This window comes from Protobothrops mucrosquamatus, unplaced genomic scaffold, assembly GCF_001527695.2.
Source record: "Protobothrops mucrosquamatus isolate PMUCROS unplaced genomic scaffold, P.Mucros_1.0 scaffold_199, whole genome shotgun sequence".
NCBI classification, from domain to species: Eukaryota; Metazoa; Chordata; class Lepidosauria; order Squamata; family Viperidae; genus Protobothrops; species Protobothrops mucrosquamatus.
In genome coordinates, this window is record NW_015386275.1 from 701,675 (window position 1) to 727,408 (window position 25,734).

Consider the following 25,734-nt stretch of genomic DNA (forward strand, 5'->3'; position numbering starts at 1 on the left):
ACAAATGGTCTTCCAGTGTCAGCCGTGGATCCAGGAGGACACCCAAGTTGCGTGCCCTCTCTGAGGGGGCCAAAATTTCGCCCCCTATAGACAGCGATGGAATCAGCTGACTATGCCGAGGCGCCGGCAACCACAGCCACTCGGTCTTGGAAGGGTTGAGTCTGAGTCTGTTCCTCCCCATCCAGACCCGTACGGCCTCTCATGCACACAGGTCAGCGGGATCCGTATCACCCTTCCCCTCTCTCTTCTTACTTCACAACAAGCGCTAGCCTGATAGGAGACAGAGCCGTCCACTCCCTCAGCAGGAATGGGTTTGAGACCGCAGGAAGGGGTTTAAGACCGCTCATGTCGCGGCCCTGAGCGCCAACATCACAACCGCCCCTCCTTTTCCCCCTTCTCTCTGTTGCGGCCTCACTGTCTTCCATCTTCTTTTCCTCCCCCCCCGCGAGCTTGCGATACCCTCAGGGCCCTCACGTTGTCTCCCGCCCGAGGACTCAGCTGTTCGGCGGCCAGAAGTCGGAGCCGCTCAGCTGTTGGTCGGGACGCCCACGGAGCCGATACCCATGCTGCCAGGTAGAACGGCGCCGGCCGCTGGTCTCCTTTGCTGCCCCACACGTCCTTGACCCCTCCCCCCTCCCGTTCACGTCGAGCCCACGGGGGCTTGACAGGGAGAGAGGGAGTGAAGGAGGAAGGGACTCCTCCTCTCCTAAGGTTCAAAGCATGATCAGCTTCCCAAGGGCGCCACAATCCTCACGAAAGCGGGAGAAGCAAAGGTGGCAAGAAAGCTCGTGGCGGGCTCGAAGGAGCACCTGTCAGCGTCGGAGACAAGAAACTCCCCCACAAACCCAGGGGAAGGGGTAAAGAAAAGGAGCCCCCTTTGGGAGGAAACCGCCACCTTCTTCTCCTCGGCTTTGTGCTCTCCTGTTTCTCGGCAGCCGGGCTGCCAAGCTTCTGCTGGCTGGAACTCCGCATTTGTTTTGTTTTTTACTTCTCACCTTCACGTGTTTCTGCCGTACCTCCTCGGCACTCCTGGGAACGGGGCGGGCGGAAAAAAGCTTGGCTAGGCTAGGCAAAGAAAAGCCACGGAGCCGCGAGCTAAGATCGAAGCCAGGCCGGGGAAGGGGGTGAAGAAGAGGAAGGGGATTGGGAGAGAGGAAATGCAAAGCTTGTCCTCGCCTCTCCCAAGGACCTCCTGCGCCACCTCACAGTAAATCTGGTTTCAGATTTACGCCGCAAAAATTTTTCTCGCGCAGAGGAGAGAGGAAAAACAATTGCGGAACACTCGGGAATCCCTTGCAAGGCACCATATACCTTGGTGCTTATTTCCTAACGCCTTCCCCCCGTGTTTTCTGCTCCACCCCGAATTCGCCTCCCTTCCACTTTCCTTACATCTATGGTCCTTAATACAGCCCTAAGTCTGTCTCGCTTTCAACACCCCCTAAAATTCTTCATTCAGAAGAATGAAGGGGCGCGAATCGGCGTGTGCTCAGAAACACCGATTCCGCGCCTCTGCCCTCTTGCTCGTGCAAGCGAGCTGGGCAAGAGCCTAGCATCGGGGCTCGCAGCTACAGCTGATCCGTGCTTCTGCAGAGCAGCCCAGAAGCGCAGATCAGCTGTAGCTGCTCTCTTGGGCTCCTTCCCAGCTCACTTGCTCACGCTTTGCTGGAAAACATGCCGCTTGCTAATTTAGCAGAAGCGCGAATCAGTTGTAGCCCGGCGTTGATCCTGGCGCTTCTGCTAAATTAGCAAGCGGCATGTTTTCCAGCGAAGCACGAGCAAGTGAGCTGGGCAGGAGCCCAGGATCGGGGCGCGTAGCTACAGCTGATCCGCGCTTCTGCAGAGCAGCCCAGAAGCACAGATCAGTTGTAGCTGATCTCCTGGGCTCCTGCCCAGCTCACTTGCTCGCGCTTTGCTGGAAAACATGCCGCTAATTTAGCAGAAGCGCGAATCAGCTGTAGCCCGGCGCTGATCCTGGCGCTTCTGCTAAATTAGCAAGCGGCATGTTTTCCAGTGAAGCACGAGCAAGTGAGCTGGGCAGAGCTCTCCTCTGCCTCTGCCTCTGCCTCTGCCTCTGCGCGTGCACAGGCAGTTTTGGCATGTCGCCATGGCCACCGGCAGCACAGCCACCAGCCATGTTGGCAGCCTGTCCCCCTCCCCTTGTCCCTTCCTGGGCACAAGGGGGTGAGGAAGGAAGGGACAAAGAGGGAGGGAAGTAAGGGACAATGAGAGAGGAAAGGAAGGAAGGAAGGAACAATGGAAGGGAGGGAAGGGAGGAAGGGACAAAGGGAAGGAAGGAAGGAAGGAAGGAAGGAAGGAAGGGAGGAAGGGACAATGAGGGAGGGAGGGACGAAGGGAGGGAGGGAAGGAAGAAAGGGACAAAGAAGGAAGGAAGGAAAGGACAATGAGGGAGGGACAATGGGAGGGAGGGAAGGAGGAAGAGACAGGGAGGGAAGGAAAAAAGGAAGGAAAGAGAAGGAAGGAATAATGGAAGGGAGGGAGGGAAGGAAGGAAGGGACAAAGGGCAGGAAGGAAAGGAAGGAAAGGACAATGTGGGAGGGACAATGGAAGGGAGGGAGAGAAGGAGGAAGAGACAAAGAGGGAGGGAAGGAAGAAAGGAAGGAAGGAAGGAAGGGACAATGGGAGGGAGAGAGGGAGGGAGGGAAGGCTCCCATGCCTGTCCCACCCCCTCCACGGATCCCCCCACATCCCCGCCCGCACCCCCCACAGGTATCCTGCAACCTGAGTGATGAGCTGACCACGCCCCCCTGGCCATTGACTTCATTTGTCAAAAAGTTGCAAAAGGTGATCACATGACCCTGGGGATGCTGCAACAGTCATAAGTGAAAAATGGTTATAAGTCACTTTTTTCAGTGCCGTTGTAACTTTGAACAGTCACTAAGTGAATTGTTGTAAGTCGAGGACTACCTGTACTTTATCATTTTTTTCCTTTTTTGGGGGGTCATCAAGTTTTTGACACCTTGCTGGGCGACTGGTGGTACTCGGATATTGCCTTATCCTAAAAGGTGGTACAATGGGTGAAAAGGTTGAAAAGCCCTGATTTAAGCTACCTTGGATTGCTGAAGAAAAAGTGGGATATAAACTTCAATCCAGAATTTTACTGAGCAAATGTTTTTCTTTCTTTGAGGTTGACCATGCAGCAGCAATAAAAGAGTATAGTAGGTCTTCTGCAGATCAGGAAGAACCTTTACCACATGAACTGAGGCCTTCGGAAGTATTAAGCATGACTATGGACTATTTAATATCTCATATCATGGACAAAGGAGAAGGGAACTACAGGGAGTGGTATGATTTTGTCTGGAACAGAACCCGAGGGATAAGAAAGGTAACCATTAAAAAAAACAGAATAAATACAAATAGAAGGGTAAGACTGAAGGAAATAAAAGGTGAGGCAAGGAAGAGGGACATTGTGGAGATAGCAAGATAATGCTTACCTGTTCTCAAACTTATTTATTTATTTGTTTGCTTGCTTCCTTGCTTGTTTATTTATAAAATTTATAAGCTGCCCATCTAACTTCAGGGTAACTCTGGGCGGCTTACAGTCATATGGAAGGTATTGAGGTTCGATCTTTCTCTGTCTCTTTTGCTGTCTTTGAACATTAATTCTATTTATGCTGCTTGATTTCTTGTTTGTCTCTGTTTTTTTTACACTTCCACTTCCTCTTGGACCTGGAATTATTGGTTAATCTGCATCACCTTTTCATCTTCTGCTGTTCCACCAATGAAAAAGTGATCCCTATTAACTGCACACTTCTTGGGTTGGGATCAGGAGGTGTTTGGAATACTTTCAGTTGCATTATATAAAGCATTAATTGAGATTTATAGAAATATTTAATTAAGAATAGCCACATCAAGTTTGTAAGTAGATTTTGATGAGTTTTATTTTGTTGAATTTTGTTGTTCTAACATTTTGCCTTTTTATGTTTGGATAGGATATAACTCAACAACATCTCTGTTCTCCTCTGACTGTTTCCTTGATTGAAAAATGTGCCCGTTTTCATATTCACTGCTCCCATCATTTGTGTGAAGAACCCATGTCATCATTTGATGCAAAGATTAACAACGAAAACATGACTAAATGTCTCCAGAGCCTGAAGGAGATGTATCAGGACCTTGCAAATAAGGGTATTTACTGCAAGGGTGAAGCAGAATTTAGGGGATACAATGTCCTCCTGAACCTCAACAAGGGGGATATTCTCAGGTGACTTTTTAAATGTTTTACAACATTGATTTAACTTTTTTCCACTGCAAACATTTGAGTGCATTGTTCATGAATTCAAAACGATAAGATGTAATCGCTTTTAATATAGAGAAGTGTAATTATATGATGGGGTGTTCAGTGATTTTTGAGTAGGATTTGCATTCCAAAAGATAAGACAAGCCAGGATTAAGAAGTAGAACAGTAGTAGGTAAGAGCAAAAATGCAGTTTAAAATATTTATTATTTTAAATTGATTAAAATATCATTGGATAATATATTAATTATTACAATTTCATGGGAACATTTATAAGAGTTCTGTGGGTCATATTCAAAGGATCTTTGGACATCCTTTGAACTTGTTCCAGATTTTCATAGTGCAAAATTAGAAGAGACCAAAGCTTTATCATCATCTAACACTGCCAATGACAAAACCATCCATCTATCATTAGTTCTTTTAAATTATCATCTAGCCAGACAGTGTTTCTTGCTGGCTGCTAATGACAAATTATATCCTGTTTTTGAAATGAACAGGATAGCTGCTTCTGTTCAGCAGTATTAAATTGTCCACGTAGTAGGTTTTTTCTCAGTAGATAGACATTGATAATAATTTGTCCCCAAGAGTTCATTTCTCTTTTATAATAAAGAGAAGTACTTAAAAGTAAGGTTGAATAGTTCATACATTTCATAAATTTACTGAGAAGGCTTTTTGCAAAAATATGCTCTTGAAACCAGAATAAAACAGTTCTAAGTTAACTAGTTCAAAAGCAAAGAGTTGAAGCACCTTAAACATTAATAGATTAATTATGACATGCACTTTCATCAACATCAACTTCCTTCATCAGACTCATGAAAAAGTTGATTACTGTCATAATATTGATTTAAAAGATGGTAAGTTGACCTAAAAGTTGAGAGGTGCAAGAGATTGTTTTCATTGTTTTATATTGACTTCATTACTGTGTCTTCTGATTGTTTGATCAAATCCTTATATCTATCCATATCTGTTTTTATTTGCAGGCCAGGGAAAACTATCATGAAATAGATTCTGGTCTAAAGACTACTTTAATAATGATAATAATTGTAAATTTATTCACATGTTTTACTTAGCTGTAATGTGATTTCTTTTGGCTTGCTGTGGTGTGAGTTAGTGTTATCTGAGGATCAGATCACTGATTCATAGCACCTTGAATTAAAAATAATTAGTCCAGCCATTGTTTTTGTTTAGTACATTAATATAGCTATCCGTCTGTCATTAATAATGCATATATTTTAAAATAAAGTATTTAGATACTGGAATAAACATTTCAAATATATTGTGGCAGTTTTAAATTTAAATGCATAATTCTGTATGAATTTCAAGCTCAACTATCCCAGTGTTTTCGCAACTTCTTTTAATGCACCTGTTCCATGCAGATAACGTCCATTGTGAATAAAAAAGTAAGTGAGCTCTTTTCAATCTTTATCTCAACAGAGAAGTGCAACAATTTCGTCCATCTGTCCGAAACTCCCCTGAAGTTAGATTTGCAGTTCAAGCTTTTGCTGCATTAAACAGCAATAATTTTGTCAAATTTTTCAAACTTGTTCAAACAGCATCTTATCTGAATGCATGCTTACTTCATTGCTATTTCAATCAGGTAAGAAATAACAGCCATTTTAATGTTTATAATATTATGCAGTACAAAAGTTTTTTTGTATTACATTACATTGCATAACAGACAACTTCTGTATTCTTATATCAGACTATTTAAATTTCCAATGCATCCTGACGGATAATTAATTTGCCTTTTGCAAAACAGATAAAATCCTGATAATGCTGATATAGTAATGATTTCCCACTTAGTTTTTTAAGCATGTGAATTTTATTACAGACCTAAGCAGGGTAGTAGACCAAGTATTTCCATTGGTGGGCAGTGATTGACTTTGGTTTTAAAAGTAGTCTTCTCCACTGATGCTAGTTTCAGAACATCAGATATGATTCCATGGTTGGTGTTTTTCAAGGATAACTGTAGACATAGTTTTATGAGTTAGTACTGAGCTATTCTTTAAAATGGGTTTCCAACCGGGGGCGCTTGCACCCCCTGGGGGTGCGAGACGATATTCCAGGGAGTGCAAAATTATAGTGTATATGCATAATTCATTTTGAACTTTTGTAAGGGGTTTGAGGATATATCAGGGATGCAGGGTATAGAAAAGGTTGGGAACCACAGCTTTAAAACATCACATCAAGGATTTCCGGTTTGGCGTCGTGGCGAGACGAACGCTTGAAGGCAAGGGTCTGCCTTCGGTGCCCGATTTTTCCCTGCTGGGGGCTCTAAAAGGGCCTAAAGTCACCCCGATAAGGCGATGAAGAAGGAGGGGTACTTTGTTGATCATGGAGAGACAGTGGTCTTTCTGTTTGATCTGAGGAAAGCCCTCCAAACCGGCAGGGGAAGATTGACTACATTCCTGTGGCCAGCCATTAGCCACTGACAACCGAAGAAGAAAAGCAGCAATTAGCAGATCGTAAACAGTATGTTTGGAACTGGGTGAGAATATTGATCGTTTCTTTACTATTTTACAACTGAATTTTCTGGGAAAGGCTCCCAAGAGGCTAAAAACCTCCAACGTGAGAAGGAAGGGGATAGAAGCGGCGTTTTAATTTCTTTTGGGGGGACGGACAGAAATACTGAAGTGGAAGTAACATAAAGCTACAGTTTGGATAAATTTGAGAACTGAGATAATTGTTAAGATTTTCTCTTTGGAAAAAAAAACATTTGAGGTAAAATATAAGAAATCAACCCTTTGTTTTAAGTGTGGAAAATGGATTTTGAATGACATCTAGTGGTGGATTTTAGTATAGCACTACAACTAATTTCCTGGCTGCTTGGTGACTCCTAGCTTAATGGAGAACCGCTGGCAATAAAGGAAAATATTTTGGAATACTTATCACCCTGACCTTGGATTATAAACATCTATTGAGCTTAGACTGCTAATTTCAATAACTATTGGGAGAGAAAGAAAAAAATGACTTTTGACTACGTCTGGCTGGGAGAGACTTTTGAACTGTTTTCAGGGTGGTTGAACATTTTGAACACTTTGAACATTGTAGATTACAACCTTGCCTGACCGACAATTCTTGGACACCTGAGACAAAGGATCACTACAAAATATTGCTTTTAGGACTGGACCTATATTCTGGAACCTATTGGATTAAAAGGCTACAGATAAAGATCAGAAAACTAGATGAAACTTTGTTCTACTCTTATTAAGATTGGTGATACCAGACAAGACTTGTATTTGGAGAACATGAAGGTTTTGACAGATTATCTGGAGGGGGAAAACAAAATGGATGTTTTGTTTCTTACACCTAAAAGTGGTAAGAAAATATACCTTGCACCTCCATTTGAAGCCCCCACCCAGGCTAATCAAGGATCTCCAGGAATGATGCCTCAAGAAAAAATAAACACCTTTCAGAAGGAAATATACTCTATGCTTCAACTAATTCACCAAACAATTATCGCACACAAAGAGGACACAGAAAGAAACCATAATGAGACTAAAAACAATTTAGATAATATAAATGAGCAATTCTCCAAATTAAATCTACAATTAGAAAATTCCCAGACAATGGCTACAAAGTATGGACAAATAAACCAGAAATGAGAAGGTGAAGCAGAGGAAATTGACCCAGAGACAGAAGAATAAAAGAAGGGAAATATAAACTACCATATACAAATAAAATACTGCAAGATTTAGTCATAACGATAAAAATGGAAAAGGCGCTTTATCCCTTAGGTCTGCAAAATATACCTGATGATAAGAAGATTTTATAAAATGGAATTTAGAGCTGTTGGAAAATGTCACAACTTGGAAGACAAAAAATGAAAAGAGAAATTGAGGGAGAAGGAAAGTGGGAGTTGCTTAAGGAATATAAATGGGCGGAATTCCCCCCCCCAAAAGACCCTATCCAAATTGTCTTCCTCATGCCAAGCAACCTTTACAAAAATAGAAAGAAAATTCCTGGGCGATTTAATTGCCTTGGCCTGGAAAACTACTTGGCAAAGAAAGAAAGTGAGAGTTAGACTTAAAAAACAGAAGATTTGACCTATTAGAGGGGGCATTATATGATTAAATATCTGTTTGAATATGATTAAAAGAACAGATGACCATTAGACATAATTAGACTTTTATAATGAGAGATATGATTTAGAATTAAAATAGCATTTTCTTTCTTTTTTTGATATGGGGAATATAAAAATAAGAGAATGGTTGGTATGAATAAAATTCTTAGCTATATAAATGTAATTAATATTGAGAAAATCATAACTCACAAAGATATTTCAAATATTGTTGAGAAATCAAACTTTAACAAGAGCACAAAAACAGGATATTGATTTATGAATTGATATTATTGTTATTTGTATAATATTAGTAAAATATGATGAGGATGTTTATATTTAACTTTGTTTGCATCAACATTAGCAAGAATTGTAACTAATGAGAGGAAAATTGAAAAAATATGGGGAAGAAAGGATCAGGGAAAAAACACTGGATTGTGCAGTACTGAACAGATTTACATTTAAGAAGTTAATGTTAAATATGTGAACCCAGACAACATGATGTTTACTAAGCACTAAAGATTGTAATTGTTAAAAATCAATAAAACATTTAAAAAAATCACATCAAGAAACCTACAAGCATATTACAAGCAGTGAGGACATGAATACCTTTCAATGTATTCTTGAGCTTCCAATATTCAGAGCATTGCAGAGATACTTTAGAACCAGTAATATAGACTTCTTTATCTTTTGCATAAACTAGAGGACTTTAAAGTAAATTTCTAAATTCCACGGGAGGAAATTGTAAATGTAAAGGGGAGTATGCGTACTGATGTAAGCTTGGTCATTTAGGATTTACTTATACCTTCTCAACAGCTCTTTTTTAAAGAAAAAGTTCATAAACTCAGATAAAAGTTGTCATTGATAATTTTCCAAGCATATTTGTGGCCAAGGAAACCTTTATTGTTAAATATGATTTTTCTAATATTTGTACAGCTTTAATTTTCTCCGAAAAGGTCCATGCAGTGTGACTTATGGCCATACAATACAACTTCCAAATCCATTGTAGCTGTGCATGAAACATTCAACTCCACCCCCCAAAAATGATACTTGACAGAGACCATAAGATACTTTTAATGTTATGATTATGTAATAGAATATTATAAAGTAGTAAAGATGTTAATATCTTTTAAAATATTTTTCAGATTCGTAAAGATGCTCTAAAGTGTCTCAATTTTGCTTATACTGTGAACTATCAGAGATCCACTATCTTTCCACTGGAGAATATAATTCGCATGTTGCTGTTTAGAAACCTTGAAGAAGCAACTGATTTTATAAGTTATTATGGCTTGGTGGTGTCTGAAGGGTAAGTGGTTGTTTTGCATTACAGGATGGGCAGTTTAAATGAGGTTATCACATATCACAGTTCCAACAGTAATGGGCAGGCTCCATTATGGTTATGAATTGAGGACTACCTGTAATTTCCAAAGACCAATTTAAATTATTGTTTCAGTTTTATGCATTATATAGTAATGCACAGAAACATGTTCTAGTTTAATTTTTAATATTGGCCACATGGTCCTCTTGTATAATAAAATATTAGTATCGATCTTTTTGGTATCATCTGCCTGAATAGACCATGATTCAAGATCCCAGATGTTGTAACTGTTTGAGCTGGTCTTTGACAGATGATTGGACAATACAATAGTAAAAATGTTGTGATAAACCTGATATCTGACAGAATCTGCTGATTTATTTATTTGATTTCTATAACCTGCCATCAAGTGCCAAGTCCACTGGGCCCTAGGTTTTTATTGGAAAGCACTTTCACAGATGTTTTTTTAAACCGACCTAAAATAACTGTACAAAGAGCTGTTTTTTATTGTTCATATACATAATTTCTACAAATATAATATACTTAATATACTATATTTGGACAGTGCAACAGTTTGTGCCAGGGCTTTTGTGTTTTTAAATGGGATTCATATTAATTCATTGCCCCAAATGTCACATCAAAGGAGAGATGAATTAAGACACTATTATGATTTATTATAAATGTGTTTTGAAAAAAACCTTGTGAAATAATTCATTATAATCTTGTTCTGTACCTAACTCTCTACACAGTTCTGTGGAGTTGAATCGGTCTGCCTTTTTGGAACCAGAAAGCTTGCCCAAGCCAAAGAAATCACTGTTTGTTGGGCAGAAGCTCATTCTGCTTGTTGGAGAAATTGTCAGTGGGGGGCCTCTACAGCACATGACTCCTCATGTACCTTTGTGTAGTTTTAATGCTCAGAACAAATACACGGGAGAGAATTCAGTAGTGGATTCAGCCAGCAATCTTCAGAAAGTCAGTGTTGATATAATAGGTAAGAAACTACAGTCACAAAATGACAATAGGAAATATGATTGTTTCCTAGAACCTATTATAAAAAATATACTAGCTTGCCATAGTTTGCATTTAATATAGATATTTCATCACTCTGAAACTTTAATATTAAATACAACAAAGTCTTGTTACAGTGATTATTTTTAATGTTTTTGCAATTCATCTGATCGAAATGATATATTCTTTATTTGTAGAAAGCAAGTTGAATTAATGTAGAAGGAGGTCCCAAGCTCTTGCATGGCATTTTTTCATCAAGGTTGTAATAATTTGTATGGAATTGCTGCTAACTCATCTTAAGAAAGGTCCAGTTCTTTCTTAGTTCAATGCTTTGACTTGGTCCTATCCTTTGAAAGAATGCAGGTTTAGAAGTATAATTATATAATTACCACATTTTTAATGTTAAAGTGTTTCACATACTAATAATCTCTCAATGATAAATTATTATTATGTACTATAGAACCAGTAGACAGATAGAATGTTTAAGGTCATCTAAAAGTATTCCTAGCAGAAGAAAATTTCTGATAGAAATCTTTGATCAATGTTTCATGTTATGAATTATTAACAGGATGAGAAAAAGAGAATTCTGGACAGTGATATACTTTTTCTCATCTCTTGCTGCCTTAGATCTAATCCCTGTCTTTTTGAAATAATATTGTTTTTAGAGAAGTATCTTAATTACAGGTGATTTTAAAAGAAATGCATTCCTTTAAATATCAATAAACAGAACTGTTGTATCTGTTCTGGAAGGAAGATTGTTTCCTACTGCATTAAATTTGTGTTTTTTTTCTCCCAATGCTCCATAAATGACTTTTAATAAATTAGCATAAATTGTACGTATTAAATCTAATGAAAGTAACTGTAAAACAGCCAGTGAATACAAAAATATATTATCTCTGGATAAAATGAGAAAAAATAAGTACACCCCATGTAAAGTTTTTTTCCTTTTTTAACATGTAGACGTATCAATAATTTCATTCAAACAACATATAAAGATAATGTAATTGAACAAAACTATAAAAATTAACTTTTCAGTCATTTATACAACAACAAAAAATCAACAGATAGCCCTGTGTGGAAAAAGTAATTATTCCCCTGGTTTGAATATCTGGTATTATCTCCTTTGGCAGAAACAATCTTGTGTAGCCATATCTTGTAACTTTATATCAGCCTTTTACACTGATTAGGAGGAACTTGTACATTGTCCTCCATGCAGAATTTTTGCGGTTTGATTTCATAGCCCATTTCATATCACCCCACAACATTTCACTGGGATTTAGATTTGGGCATTGACATGGCCATTCCAAAGTCCTCCATATTTTTTTTTCAATCATTCCTTGGTTGGATGTGCTGGATTGTTGGGGAGTCATTGTCATGTTGTAAGGTCTATTTTATTTTGAGCTTTATTCCGATAGATTAGTCTCACATTATCCTCAAGCACTCTCTAGTACAGGGGTCTTCAAACTTGGCCCTTTTATGACTTGTGGACTTCAACTCCCAGAATTCCTCAGCCAGCATGCCTGGCTGAGGAATTCTAGGAGTTGAAGTCCACAAGTCATAAAAGGCCAAGTTTGAAGACCCCTGCTCTAGTACAACAAAGAATTCATAGTGTGTTGCCCAAGCCCTGTTGCAGCACAGTAGACCCAAACTATAATATTTATGCCATTATGGCATCAGGTAAAATTCTGTCTTTGGTTTTCGCCATTCTGTAGGCCAGCGGTTCTCAACCTATGGGTCGCGACCCCATTTGGGGTTGATCGACTATTTCACGGGGGTCGCCAAGCAAGGCTGTCCGCCATTTTTTTCCCCTTTTCCGGCGGGTGCCTTACCTCCCTTGAGCTGGGCCAGCTGGTGGTCGGCCTGCTCCGTCTCTGCCGCTTGCCAGCTATGCCTCGGCCAGCGCAGGGGGCGGAACCAAGCATGCGCAACACTCCCGGGCAGGGAAAGTCCTCAACTTACGACCAGTTGGGTAGTCCTCGACTTATGACCGGTTCAGCCCTCAACTTACGACCGGTTTAGTCCTCGACTTACGACCGGTTGGGGGGTCGCGGCATTAAAAAGGTTGAGAACCACTGCTGTAGGCAAATACTATGTCTTTGCCGCATCTGTCCACAGTATGTTGTTCTGTACTACTACTACTACTACTACTACTACTACTACTACTCTTCCTCCTCCTCCTCCTTCTTCGTTGGAAGGGACCTTGGAGGTCATCTAGTCTAACCCCCTGCTCAGGCAGGAAACCTTATACCATTTCAGACAAATGGCTGTCTAGTCTCTTCTTAAAAACTTCCAGTGTTGGAGCATTCACAGCTTCTGGAGGCAGGTTGTTCCACTGATTAATTGTTCTAATTATCAGGAAATTTCTCCTTAGTTCTAGGTTGCTTCTCTCTTTGGTTAGTTTCCGTACGTTGCTTCTTTTTTTTTTTTTTCAAAATTTTTTTTTTATTGTTTTCAACATATGAAAAAAACACATCACAAATACATCACAATTAACCCCCCCCCCCCCCCCCCNAGTCTCCAGTCCTCTATTGTAGGTAAAATTTTACTCTTCCAGTTTTGAGCTATCAGCAAACGGGCAGCAGTTAAACAATACAACATCAAATTCGTTTCTTTTACATCCAAATTATGTGTGATACCTAGGAGAAACAACTGAGGCAAAAAAAAAATTCTTCTTTTAAAAACTTGCTGTAGATTCCACCATAATTTTATCCGTACGTTGCTTCTTGTCCTGCCTTCAGGCGCTTTGGAGAATAGCTTGATTCCCTCTTCTATGTGGCAGCCCCTGAGATAGTGGAACACTGCTATCATGTCACCCCTCATCCTTCTCTTCATTAAACTAGACATACCCAAGAATAGCGATGGTGAAGATGAGTATTCTACCGAAATTACTCTTTTTATTCCAAACAATTCCTGTAAAATTGGGAAAGACGTTTTTTGATGATTTAAATACAATAATATTAAGATTCATATGGCAAGGGAAAAAAGCACGAATTAAAGCCAAAATGTTACAAGAAGCTAAAGATAGTGGAGGATTTGGACTCCTGGACTGGAGACTTTATTATCAAGCAGCTATCTTGCCATGGATTAAAGAATCGATAACACTGAGAAATAAAAGACTCCTTTACCTAGAGGGGCATGACTTACAACTAGGTTGGCATGCCTTTCTGTGGTATGGAAAAAATAAAATACATAGATATTTTCAAAATCATGCTGTAAGGAATGCACTGCTTTTAGAATGGGAGAGAATAAAACAAAAAATTTACATTAAAATATCAGAATGGCTCTCAACAATGGAAGCCTTTGCTTACCCAAATTTAATCAATTACGATAAACTTGTTACATATAAAGACATTTTGGACAAAGACGGAAAGCTTAAATACAGGCAAGACTTACAACAACAAGGCATTAATATATCTTGGTGGCCTAATTTACAAATTCAAACAAGTTATGAGAAAGACTTAAAGACAATGGGATTTTATAAAGAACAGACAGAACTTGATCAAATACTTTTGAAAACAGATGAAAATTTGATTAAGAAACTTTATAGATTCTTGTTAAGTCTGAAGATGGAAGAAGAACAGGTAAAAGAGACAATGATAGTTTGGGCAACAAAATTTGGATACTCTATAGAATTAGATGCTTGGCAAAAGTTATGGGATAGGAACATTAAACTGACTAAAGCAGTTCCATATAAAGAAAATTTATATAAAATGTTTTATAGATGGCATATGACACCAGTAAAACTAGCGAAAATGTTTAAAAATGTCTCGAATAATTGCTGGAAATAAACAAAAACCAGGCACTTATTATCATATCATTCATGGCTGGAAAAGATGACTAAAATACAGATAGAATTTAAACCAGAACTGTTTTTGTTAGGAATACTAGGACCTAACAATGGGAAAGAGAACAACTATTTAATATTACATATCTTGACAGCGGCGAGAATAGCATTTGCCCAATATTGGAAAAATGAAAATGCACCGTCTGATGAGATTATAATTAGAAAAATTTTGGAATGTGCTGAAATGGATAGATTAGAGATTAAAGAGAAAGAAGATTCAGTTTATTTTAAAACATGGGAAAAATTTATCAATGGCTAGAAAAACGATAGCGAGAAATGAATGTGAAATTTATTAAGATGATTGATGTTTACTTTAATTGATATGTTTTATAACCATAATTATTTTTGTTATTTTTTGCTATCTTTATAGATTAATTAATCCCACTGAATATTTGTACCCAGATGATAGTTTGTTTGCTAAAGCTTGGATTGTTATTGGGGGTAATCCCCCTGTTGTACCCACCCCTGTCTTTAACCCTATTCTTGAACCCCATCCTGAATCCCTTATTACCTATATTGACCCCCTTCTGTGCTTATCCCTATACCAATCCCACCCCTGAACCCTACCCCATCTGTCCCCTCATCCAAATCATTGATGAAGATGTTGAAGAGCACTGGACCCAGAACAGAGCCCTGGGGCACCCCACTACACACTTCCCTCCATGTAGATGCAGTTCCATTGAAGACTACATGCTGAGTACGGCTGGTCAGCTAGCTACGAATCCATCTTGTGGAGATCTTGTCTAACCCACATTTTTCCGTCTTATCAAGTAGTAGGTTGTGGTCTACTTTGTCAAATGCCTTACTGAAGTCCAAGTAAATTATATCCACAGCATTCCTCTGGTCCACTAATTTTGTCACCTGGTCAAAGAATGCAATAAGATTTGTCTGGCATGATCTGTTTTTGACAAAGCCATGTTGGCTTTTGGTAATAACTTTGTTTGCCTCTAGGTGTTCGCTGATTCGTTGCTTGATTATCTTTTCCAGAATCTTCCCAGGTATTGAGGTCAGGCTGATAGGTCTGTAATTTCCTGGATCCATTTTTCCCCTTTTTTGAAGATGGGGACTACATCAGTTCTTTTCCAGTACTCTGGTAGTTCCCCAGTGCTCCAGGATCTTTGAAAGATATAGTTCAGTGATTCTGAGATCACATCTGTTAGTTCCTTCAGAACCTTGGGGTGTAGTCCATCTGGTCCTGGTGATTTGAGCTCGTCTAGGGTGGATAGGTGCTCACTTACCATTTTCATACCTATCTTAACTTTTGTTTCTAATCTGTTTTTTACAGTACTGTTTTTGATAGGTTGGACTGTTTTTTTTTCCTTTTGTGTAAATACAGAGGCAAAAAACGAGTTGAGTAGTTCTGCTTTCTCCCTGTTGCTTGTCACCTTCATGCCACTTTTTCCCACCAGTGGACCAATCATTTCCTTAACTTTTTTTCTTGTTTTTTACATGTTGAAAGCTTTTTTTGTTATTTTTGACTTTTGTTGCAAGCCTTAGTTCATTTTGAGCCTTAGCTCCATTGAATCCTTCCCAAGCTCTCTCTAAGGTTGTTGAAATTAGCTCTCTTAAAGTCCAAGACTCTAGTTTGACTGTGTTCTATTGCTTGTGCTTGCATAATGTTGAATTCCAATATTGCATGGTCACTCCCCCCCAAGGTTCCTGTAGTTTCAACATCTTCTATTATTGCATCTCTGTTAGTGAGAATTAAGTCCATCCTGGCTTTTGCCTAGGTATTCATGAACTTGCGGGGGTGGCCTGGGCTAGACAAGTTGGCAGCTTTCTTCTCTTGTAGATGATTGTCTGGACAGTGGAATGGTTGATATCCAATTGTTTGGCAATCTTTTTAAATCCCTTTCCAGAGACATAGTCATCTGTAAACTTTTTTGTGTCGACCTCAGAGAGCTAAGGATGGTGATATCACTCACATCAAAAACAGTGAGCAAATCAAACTAAACACCCTCCCAGATCCTGTCTAACGATATTCTAATTATTTGCATCTGTTCTGGTGCACTGGATTCTAATAGTAGGTATTTGAGGTAGTAATAAATGTAGGAGGGATACTTACTTTTTCCACAGGCAAATTTGCATTTATGTTTATTGCAATTATACAATGGCTTTCAATGGACTACTTGAGATTAACAACTGCTTCACTCAATGACTGAGATTCTGTGGTTGTAAGTCAAGGACTACCTATAAAAGAGACATATTTGTTATTTTATATCCCCTTTATCAATATTGCTGAAATGAAGAGCAAATATTTGTATTTTGAAATAATTTGAAATTGTCAAAAAATTCAATGGGGTGTAGTTATTTTATCATATGACTGTTCTTTGATTTAAATTGTTAAACATAAATGCTTAATGTGAAAATAATTCATACCAAATCTGAGTATTAATTCATCTGGCTGGGTATTCTCTGTTATAGACAGTGTCTCTTTAGAGGTAAAAATATTTCAGGTTTCTGAGGTAATTCCCCTAAAACCTCTGAAAATAAAGAGATTGAATTTGAACCTTTGCATTTAATCATACCTTTACTCTTGTTTTTAGAAACCATCCTGGAAAAGTCTGTCCTGCCTTAAAAACATGTTTTTAAAAGTTATGAAAAGATTGTTTCTCTTGCTGAATAGCTTTTACTTCCTGTTTTTGCCCACAGAACCAAGAATGGGAGAAGAAAATGTAAACATAGAAGCACTTCAATCTCAATCTTCATTTTTACTTCCACCATTCCCCTCTGCACTGGTGTCTTCCTCTGCAGAGTCTATCTTTCAGCCCATTTCACAACCGTTGTCTCCCACACCAAAGCATCAGCCTGAATATAGTGATATGGTGAGAAGCATTTGACATTTCTTAAATTATCATGCCTTTTTTTCAAAAAATAATTTTATATCTCTGTTTTTGTTTTAACATAAGCATTTTTGATATGAGAGCCACAGTTAGAAATAAAGGTGGACTGCGGTGAAAAAATAATACTAGTGATTGAGAAAATGACCTTTTTGCCCTCAAACCTGAGCATACAATCCCTTAGAATGTACAGCTTCTCCTGGCACTTGTACTTTCTTCCTCCTATGGAACTTTGCCAGTAGCCCTTCCTGTTCCCAGTCTTCCCAGTGAATAAGTGCGAGAAAAGCTTCTGCATTCAGCTGAAAGGTTTTATATTACTTGATTCTGATCCTTGCCTTAGAGGCAGTGGTGGGATTCAGCCGGTTTGCACTGGTTCAGTAGAACCGGTAGCTAATTTTTTATTGACTTTGGTGAACCGGTTGATGCCCTAGCCCTTTTTCACAAGGCCCAGAACGGACCGCCGGAAGTGAGTGGACCTCTGGAAGTGGCGTCCACGCAGAGAACCAGTTGTTCAGGTATTTGAATCCCACCACTGCTTAGAGATCTGGGTTTGATAGGGATAACAAATGGAAGGATAATTTTAGTTGTTTGTTTGCTTGCATCCTATCTTCATTTTTTTTTTAAATAAGGCAGCAAACATATCTAATATACCTTCCTCCTGTTTTCACCAGAACAAGCCTGTGAAGTGGGTTGGGCTGAGAGACAATGACTGGCCCAAAGTTACTCAGCTGGCTTTCATGGGCTAAGGTGGAATTTGAATTCGCAGCTTCTCGGTTTCTAGCTTGGTTCCTAACCACTAAATCAAGCTGATCCTCAAACCAGGAGAAGTTTTCCCTGTAGAATACTTGGAAGACAAAACAGTTTTCCAGCCCTTGAAAAATGTGTTTCCATAAGCAGAACCCTGTTTTCTGTTTTAACCCTCTTTTCCATTTCTTTTCACTTACCCTTTCTTTAATTCAGAGAGTTTCACTACAGTTTTTCCTATAGAAACTGGCAAACTTTCTAGGTCTTTACACCACCCTGATATGAATGTTGATATTTAGAGACTGAGTAGTGGTCTCCTATTGTGTTTTAATATTGCTTTAAATTCTCTATTTCATCAAATGTTTTGAGTTTTAATATTGTGCTACCGTATACTGTACCGTTTTATTTGTTTTGGTTTTACAAATATTGCAAAGCATGTGCTAAAAAGTGTTGAAGGCTAATTCTTACTCCTTAATTTCAGCACATTTTAGAGGTAGCTAAAGACCTTATGTATGAGGTACTAGAAGAAGAATGCAAAGAAATCAGCAGTGTAGGAGCCGACTATGTACAAACGGCAATATGGTATGTATAAATATTATTGTTTTTAATGATATTTTGGAAGCAGGTGTTGGTGTTTGCTCATTTGTCATTGTAGGCATATCCTGAATACTATAATAAGTGGAATAGTTTACCCCCAGAAATCGTGGGCACTCCATCACTGGAGATTTTAAAAAAGAGGCTAGACAATCATTTGTTTGAGATGGTATAGGTCAGGGGTCGGCAAGCTGAAACACTGAAAGAGCCACTTGGACCTGTTTTCCTCACAAAAGAAAAAACTGGGAGCCGCATATTGCGTGTGCGCATGCGCGCACGCACGCACATGCACACAGAACAGGAGGCTTGATTTAAAGAGTGGAGCCTAAGGCGAGACTTGCACCGGCTCTCCCCCCCCCCCCCCCCCCCCCCCCCCCCCCCCCCCCCCCCCCCCCCCCCCCCCCCCCCCCCCCCCCCCCCCCCCCCCCCCCCCCCCCCCCCCCCCCCCGTCCAGCTCCGTCCTGGCTTCTCCTCCCCTCGGAAAAGACTGCACTCCCCCCAACCCACGCTCTCCCTCTCTGGGACTTTCATCTTTCCGCCTTTTGGTGCAAAGGTTCCCAGGGAGCGGAAGAGGAGGCCTATGGGGAGAAGGAGCTGTGGGTTCGCCTATCTCAGCCTGCTGCGGGAGGCTGGAGTTGAGGCTTCTGGCTCACTCTGGGAGGGGTGCTCGGAAAAAAGAGGATGAGAAGCGGAAAGTGGGAGAAAGGACGTCTTCCACCTCTCTGGGGTTCTTTCGCTGAGAGGGCGAGGAAGCAGCAGTTGTGCTCCGCAGGAGGTGGGAGCAGGCAGCCTCTCCTTCAAGCTCATCTCCAGCGGCGGCCCCAACTCTGGTCTGGGGAAACGAGAGCGGAGCGGGGCAGCGCTGCCTATCTCAGTCACGTGGACGAATGGCCGTGTAAACAGCACCAGATGGCGCCGCCGCTGGCGGAGATGAGCAGGCTCGGGGAGACGCATGGCCGGCTCGGCTGCCCAGGGACGGTCCAGGGAGCGATGCCCCCGCCGGCCACCACCCCCGCCGGACCGGCTCAGGGAGACGCGTGGCTGGCTCGGCTGCCCAGGGAGCGATGCTGGCACCAGCCACTGCCCCAGCCGGGACTGCCGCCTGGGGGTCAGCAGGAGGAAGAAGGGGAGGAGGAGGGTGAGGAAGCTGCCGCCGCCACCCCAGGTGGGACTCCGCGCTGCCCGGGCTCACCCTCCGCCCATCCAATGTAGCTGCTACCAGCCCCTCCGCCGGCCTAGCTGCTCCCCCCCAGGCACCCCTCTTGCCCCGGCACCCGCCCAAGCTGCCCATTGGCAGCAGAAGGAAGAAGGAGGAGGAGGGCGAGGAAGCCGCCGCCGCTGCCCCAGCCAGGACTCTGCGCTGCCCGGTCTCGCCCTCCGCCCATCTGATGTGACCGCCAGGGGCTGGTGCTGCGCGGGCCGCTGGCCCTGGCCACAATGCTGCGGCTGCTCTGCTTGACTGGCCCCTGCCAGCCCCTCCGCCGGCCAGGCTGGCCCCCCCGGGTGCCCCTCTTGTCCCGGACCCGCCCGAGCTGCCCGGGGGGCAGCAGAAGGAAGAAGGGGAGAAGGAGGGCAAGGAAACAGCTGCTGCCGTCCCAGCCGTGTCCTCAGGCGGGCGGGGAGGGGGAGCAGGATGAGAGGCAGTGGCTCCGGCGGTGGCGGCGTGGCCCAGCTGCCACCCCCGCCACATCCTCAGCCGAAGGGGCGGGAAGGAGCAGGACGGGAGGCAGAAGCGCCGGCGGCCACTGCAGCATCGGGAGTCCCCGCCGCCCCCGGCCCAGCCACCACCCGTGCCGCATCCTCAGCCACTTCGCTGTCGCAAGAGGGCCCCATGGGCGGGTGCACCATGGGCGGCCACGCCAGCAACTGGGAATGCCGCCGCAGGGAAGTGGGGTCCCGACCCGCCGCCGCCCTCACAGCCCAAGTTCTCCTTGTCCTGCAGCACTGAGGGCAGTGGCAGGACAACAAAGGGGCGTGGCTGCCCACTCGCCACCTTTTCGGCTTCGCTCAGCGCGACCGGCGGCAGCGGGAGGATGGCCAAGAGGACCGCACAGCAGTGGGTAAAGGGCCCGGCAGGTACCGCGGGGGAATCCGCTGCCCGTGAGACGATTGAAAGGTGCAGGCGGAGAGGGGAAGCTCCGGAAGACCACCGGCGACCCCCCCGACTAACAGAGGCGGCGGCAGGGCGAGGGGAGACCCGCCAGGCAGGGAAGAGGCACCCCGAGACCAGCCACCCGCAGCTCCTTACCAGGGACACCTTTCCAGCAATCCTCCCGGCCACCACGTGCAGTACGAACAAGGAAAGAGGTTTGTGGGCAGTCCCACAAACCAAAGAAGTTCAACTTCTTTGGTTGAACTTTTTTAGTCCCACTTTTTTTTTCAGACTGCACATGGTGGCTGAGGACAGGGAGCCGTAGGAGATGGCTGAAAGAGCCGCATGCGGCTCTGGAGCCACGGGTTGCCGACCCGTGGTATAAGTTCTCCTGCTTGAGCAGGGGGTTGGACTAGAAGACCTCCAAGGTCCCTTCCAACTCTATTCTAACATTCTAAATTAATACAATTTTCTCTAATGTGGACATGCTCCATGCTTGTGCATTATACCTCCCAAAATTCTGTGCGTATCATAGCTTTTATTAAGAATTCTAGGAGATGAACATGCTCAGGTTGGGGAAGATTCAGGTAAGATCCAGGGTTGAAATTGGATAACTTTTCTAATTTAGCTCTATATTTAGAGATAACATGAGAAATGCCACTATTTTGGTCTGATGCTTTATCATTATCTTTATTTTTATTTAAAATTTAAACTATTACTTGAAGTATCTGCAAATGCTAATTTGAACATCCAGGAAAATTTAAGTTTTGACTTTTATTCATACCAGTACTGCATCAGTCTCTCCTTTATTAAAGAAAGGTATAGAAGTATCAGAAGGTAATATCTTTCAATTGATTTTTTTTGTTACTTTTGAGGCCTTTTGGCATTAAAACTGACATCTGTTCTCTTTCTTTATAGCACTTTTTCTTCTCACTTCTTCATCTTCCAAATTTTGTAGTCAGATAGGAAGGGCTTATTGCTTTAGAATTTCAAGAAGGCCTTTTTGGGTCACTCATCCCTCAGATATTCAGTCTTCTTTCAACAGGGTTTCTATATTATCTGTAAGGCTTTTGCAGCTTCAGCACAACTCTTCCCATACTTGTCTGACAGAAGGTTCAAGAAAGAATGCTAAAGGAAGCTATAATTTTATGGGTTTTATGGTATCATGGTTTTATTGTCCTTGTGAGCCGTCCAAAGTTGTGGTTTAAGTTTGGAAACCATACAAATCTGTTAAATAAATATTTTCTATAATAGATTTCAGATTAACAAAAACCACCTATAGGAATGTGTAAAATCTTTCTCTGCATAGAAAAGCTTTTTCACCCGTTCTGCCATAGGCCAAGAAAGATAAATTAACACTGATATTCTTTTATTATAACCAGCCAAATGACAAGATGATGCAGCAGTTTTTTGGCTGATAAAAGATAGATTATGGCTTAAATACAATAGTATATTTATTTATTTATTTTTCTTATATAGCCACATAGGGCAGCTTACAATAAAATAGATAAAAAACAATGTAAATGATCATAACAAAAGAAGTCTGCTATCCTCATTTTATCCTCGTAAGGATAACTGCCCATATTTTATTTACATTCATATTTTCCATTAGCTTCTTTTCAGCAGTTTTTTTTACCAATACATATTATATTCTTAGTTCTAGGGGTCTGCATATGTTGAAAATCATACTTTGCATATAGGAACATCATTTCTCAGATTGGACCTCAGACTTTTAGGCTTTGATTTTTCCAGTGTGGCAGAATGAGGCTTCATGAGACATTCATCTTTCCACCTTCCTAGGCAGAATGCTTCTGTATGCTGCACTGATATTTACTTGTGCTGTGATTAGTTGGTCTGTGTCAGATGCTGTCCTGTGTTTTCTAATACAGCAGATACAAAATCTGATCAAAATGATGTTTTTACTTTTTTCCCCCTTCCCTAGTACTTTGAAATTAGACTCCTCCTTTAAAAAGTTCCTGAGGTCATATCAAATTTTCTTTTAAATTGAAAAATGTTGCTTGTCATGTTTACTGTGATGTTCGGATCTTATCTTTGGTTTTTTTTAATTCAAATGAGATTCTGGGTTTATATAGTACACTCACTGGTCTATATGTTTGGGTGTAACAGGAAAATTTATTCTTAGAAGTCTTCTGGGTAGATAGAAAAAGAATGTAACTTACTAAAACATGTAGGAAAAAGTGTATGCAGCTGTGTGTCTATAACCAGAGATCACACTCCAGGGTCACTAGTCTTAAATTTTCCCAATAATGCATAAACACCAATATATTTAATACATAGCTATAATAAACCAACAGTTTCTCATTCACTCCACTAGGGAAATAAGATTTACAGTATGTATTATTTTAGAAGCAAATATCTCACAAAATTTGTAGCTTTTAAAAAGTTGAACTTTTTTTTTTGCAAGATGAAAAGAAGTACGTGAACAAGAAAAGAGGAGAATAGATGGAAGCAAAATGAATTTTGGAATGGGATGAGGAGAGACCAGAGAAGTGCAGAAAGGCAGAGAAAACTGAGGGAAATTTGAGAAGGCTGAAAGAGTAGCATCTGGAGCAGTGAAACATTGGGACAGAGCAGGAAAAGTCAGCATTGGGTAAAGCTGAGGGTCTTGGGATGGAGTGGCAGGTAAGGATGAGAAGGCATTGCCATAGATTTGCACTGATGCTTCAGTGCTGGGTATTTTTTACTTATGTGAGTAATAGGACTAGGATTCTTCTGATAAACCAACACTATTTAAAATACTTGGGTTGTTTATGCTCTTTTAATTAACTTTTATTTTGGAGATGAAATTTTATTTTCATATTGATGTGTTAATACGTGTAACCTGGTTGTGCAAGTGAATAATAAACACCTATCTTGAGGAACTGGTGAAGTTCTAGAAAATTTAGAAATGTGCAGCTGGTTCTGTCAATTAAGGCTTCACAGTGAATTTTATTTCTTCTATAGGGTCTCTGATGCTACTATAAATGAACTAATTACAGAAGTGATGTCTGGAATTTTGAGGCAAATTGCATCTGTTGTAATAAATGAAGAAAGGGAAAGATTTGAAGAAGAAAAGCGTCAGGCCGAAAAAGAGAAGTAACTTTTATATAACATTTGTTCTGACACAGTTTAAAATTTCAGTGTGTACAAATTGCAGTAGTACAATATATTGCAGTATTGTGTTCTCTGAACTAATCAGATGTGATGATAGAGAGAGAGATTCATTCAATTATATATGCAATGATACATAATAGACTTTTGGGGGAGCACCTCTATAGTTAGGCTTGCCTGAATCTGTCATAGTAATTATTCACCATGCACCTTGCTAGTTATTCATTTGGCCAATGTATACATATGTAGGTCAGTTAACATGTAGAACCCCTTCATACTCTGGGAAATCTGGCTGTTAATGGTAACAGTAGATTGCATGCTCTTATGTTCTCTCTTATACATTGCTCCAATGGTGTGAGAATTATTTAAACACCACTAACATATCTGTAGGGCAATAGATTGCATGCAGATGGTTCTTGGTCCAACTCAGGACAGACAGACACACAGACAGATGTATTTAATAAATAATACAACATAACCAGAAGATGTAAGTTAAATAAAACATTCTTAGTATTACTTGTATCTTAGTAATGTTTCCATAAGTTATACTTAATACTAATATTTTAAGGCAGCTATTTATATATTTACTTTGTTATGTAAGTTAAGTACCTGAAGTTTTCCTAACACATAATGATTGGATTTCATTCCATCACCATCTTAGGCAAAAAAGGGAAAAAGAAGAGAGGACACAAATGTTAAGCAAGTTGCTGGGCGCAGAGCTGATGGTAGAAGTAATAAAGCAAGAAATACAAGACATTTCAGTTAAGGAGCTAAAGTACGTAAGTGGCAGGCCTGTCTTCTTTGCCGATTGTAACATCTTTATCATTATTAGTTTTATTATGATTGTTCCACAAATAATTAAAGATGCATATTTTCTTGCAATAGATTTTTTGTTATGAAAGATCAAATAAAAACACTCTTTTTAGAATAAATAACATATTTTTTGCTGTCACTGTATACTGCCACTTTACGATCTATCGTGGATGTTTCTTCTTATCGTGGATGTTTCTAATACTCTGGCTCCAGAAATGAAATGTATATCTGTTTCCAAGCAGCTAATTGGACTTTTATTTCTTTTCTCAGAACTATGTATTGTTTTCTAGATATCTTAGGCTACTTTTCAGTAAGTAAGCATCTAAATAAAGAAATATCTTTCTTAACTTTAGGGCTTTCCCTGCCTTTAATAACATAATGATTTAGGCTTTTAAATAAAAGATAGTTACTATAACCATTTATAAGAAACTGAGAATCTGGCTCAAATTGCCTCAGCCTTGATTTCAACAGTTTCCCCTTGCAAGTTGTTCAGAAGTGGGGAGCATTGGAAACTGTGGAGGAGAAAGAGTTCTTTTCTGAGTTGTTTTCTTCTCACACAGCACTGTTTGGAACAGAACAGAACAGAATAGAATACAATTCTTTATTGGCCAAGTATGATTGGACACACAAGGAAGGAATTTGTCTCCAGTGCATAAACTCTCATTCTATATACAAGCAACAAGTGATCAGTCATGATCACAATCATTATAAAAATACATTCATGATAAATGATAAGATACAACACTTAGTGATAGTCATAGGATACTAAATAAGCAAACAACATAAGTCATACTACGATACTAAATAAGACATTATAAATCGTAAGATACAAGCAACAAAATTATAGTCATAAGAAGATAAGGAGATACAGGTGAAACTCGAAAAATTAGAATATCGTGCAAAAGTTCATTTATTTCAGTAATGCAACTTAAAAGGTGAACCTAATATATGAGATAGACTCATTACATGCAAAGCAAGATAGTTCAAGCCGTGATGTGTCATAACTGTGATGATTATGGCTTACAGCTCATGAAAACCCCAAATCCACAATCTCAGAAAAT

The 25,734-nt window shown here is 40.6% G+C and overlaps 1 protein-coding gene across 1 annotated transcript in view; it reads left to right on the forward strand.

Moving 5' to 3' along the window:
* MCM3AP (minichromosome maintenance complex component 3 associated protein) overlaps positions 1 to 25,734 on the forward strand; it is an 87,985-nt gene that overhangs the window by 25,687 nt on the left and 36,564 nt on the right. Inside the window, exons 8-16 of the mRNA XM_015825506.1 lie at positions 3,146 to 3,343; positions 3,951 to 4,219; positions 5,687 to 5,849; positions 9,458 to 9,618; positions 10,377 to 10,618; positions 17,132 to 17,304; positions 18,545 to 18,645; positions 23,714 to 23,845; positions 24,522 to 24,635. Of these exons, the coding sequence (XP_015680992.1) occupies positions 3,146 to 3,343; positions 3,951 to 4,219; positions 5,687 to 5,849; positions 9,458 to 9,618; positions 10,377 to 10,618; positions 17,132 to 17,304; positions 18,545 to 18,645; positions 23,714 to 23,845; positions 24,522 to 24,635 (1,553 nt within the window). The remainder of the gene's footprint in view (positions 1 to 3,145; positions 3,344 to 3,950; positions 4,220 to 5,686; positions 5,850 to 9,457; positions 9,619 to 10,376; positions 10,619 to 17,131; positions 17,305 to 18,544; positions 18,646 to 23,713; positions 23,846 to 24,521; positions 24,636 to 25,734) is intronic.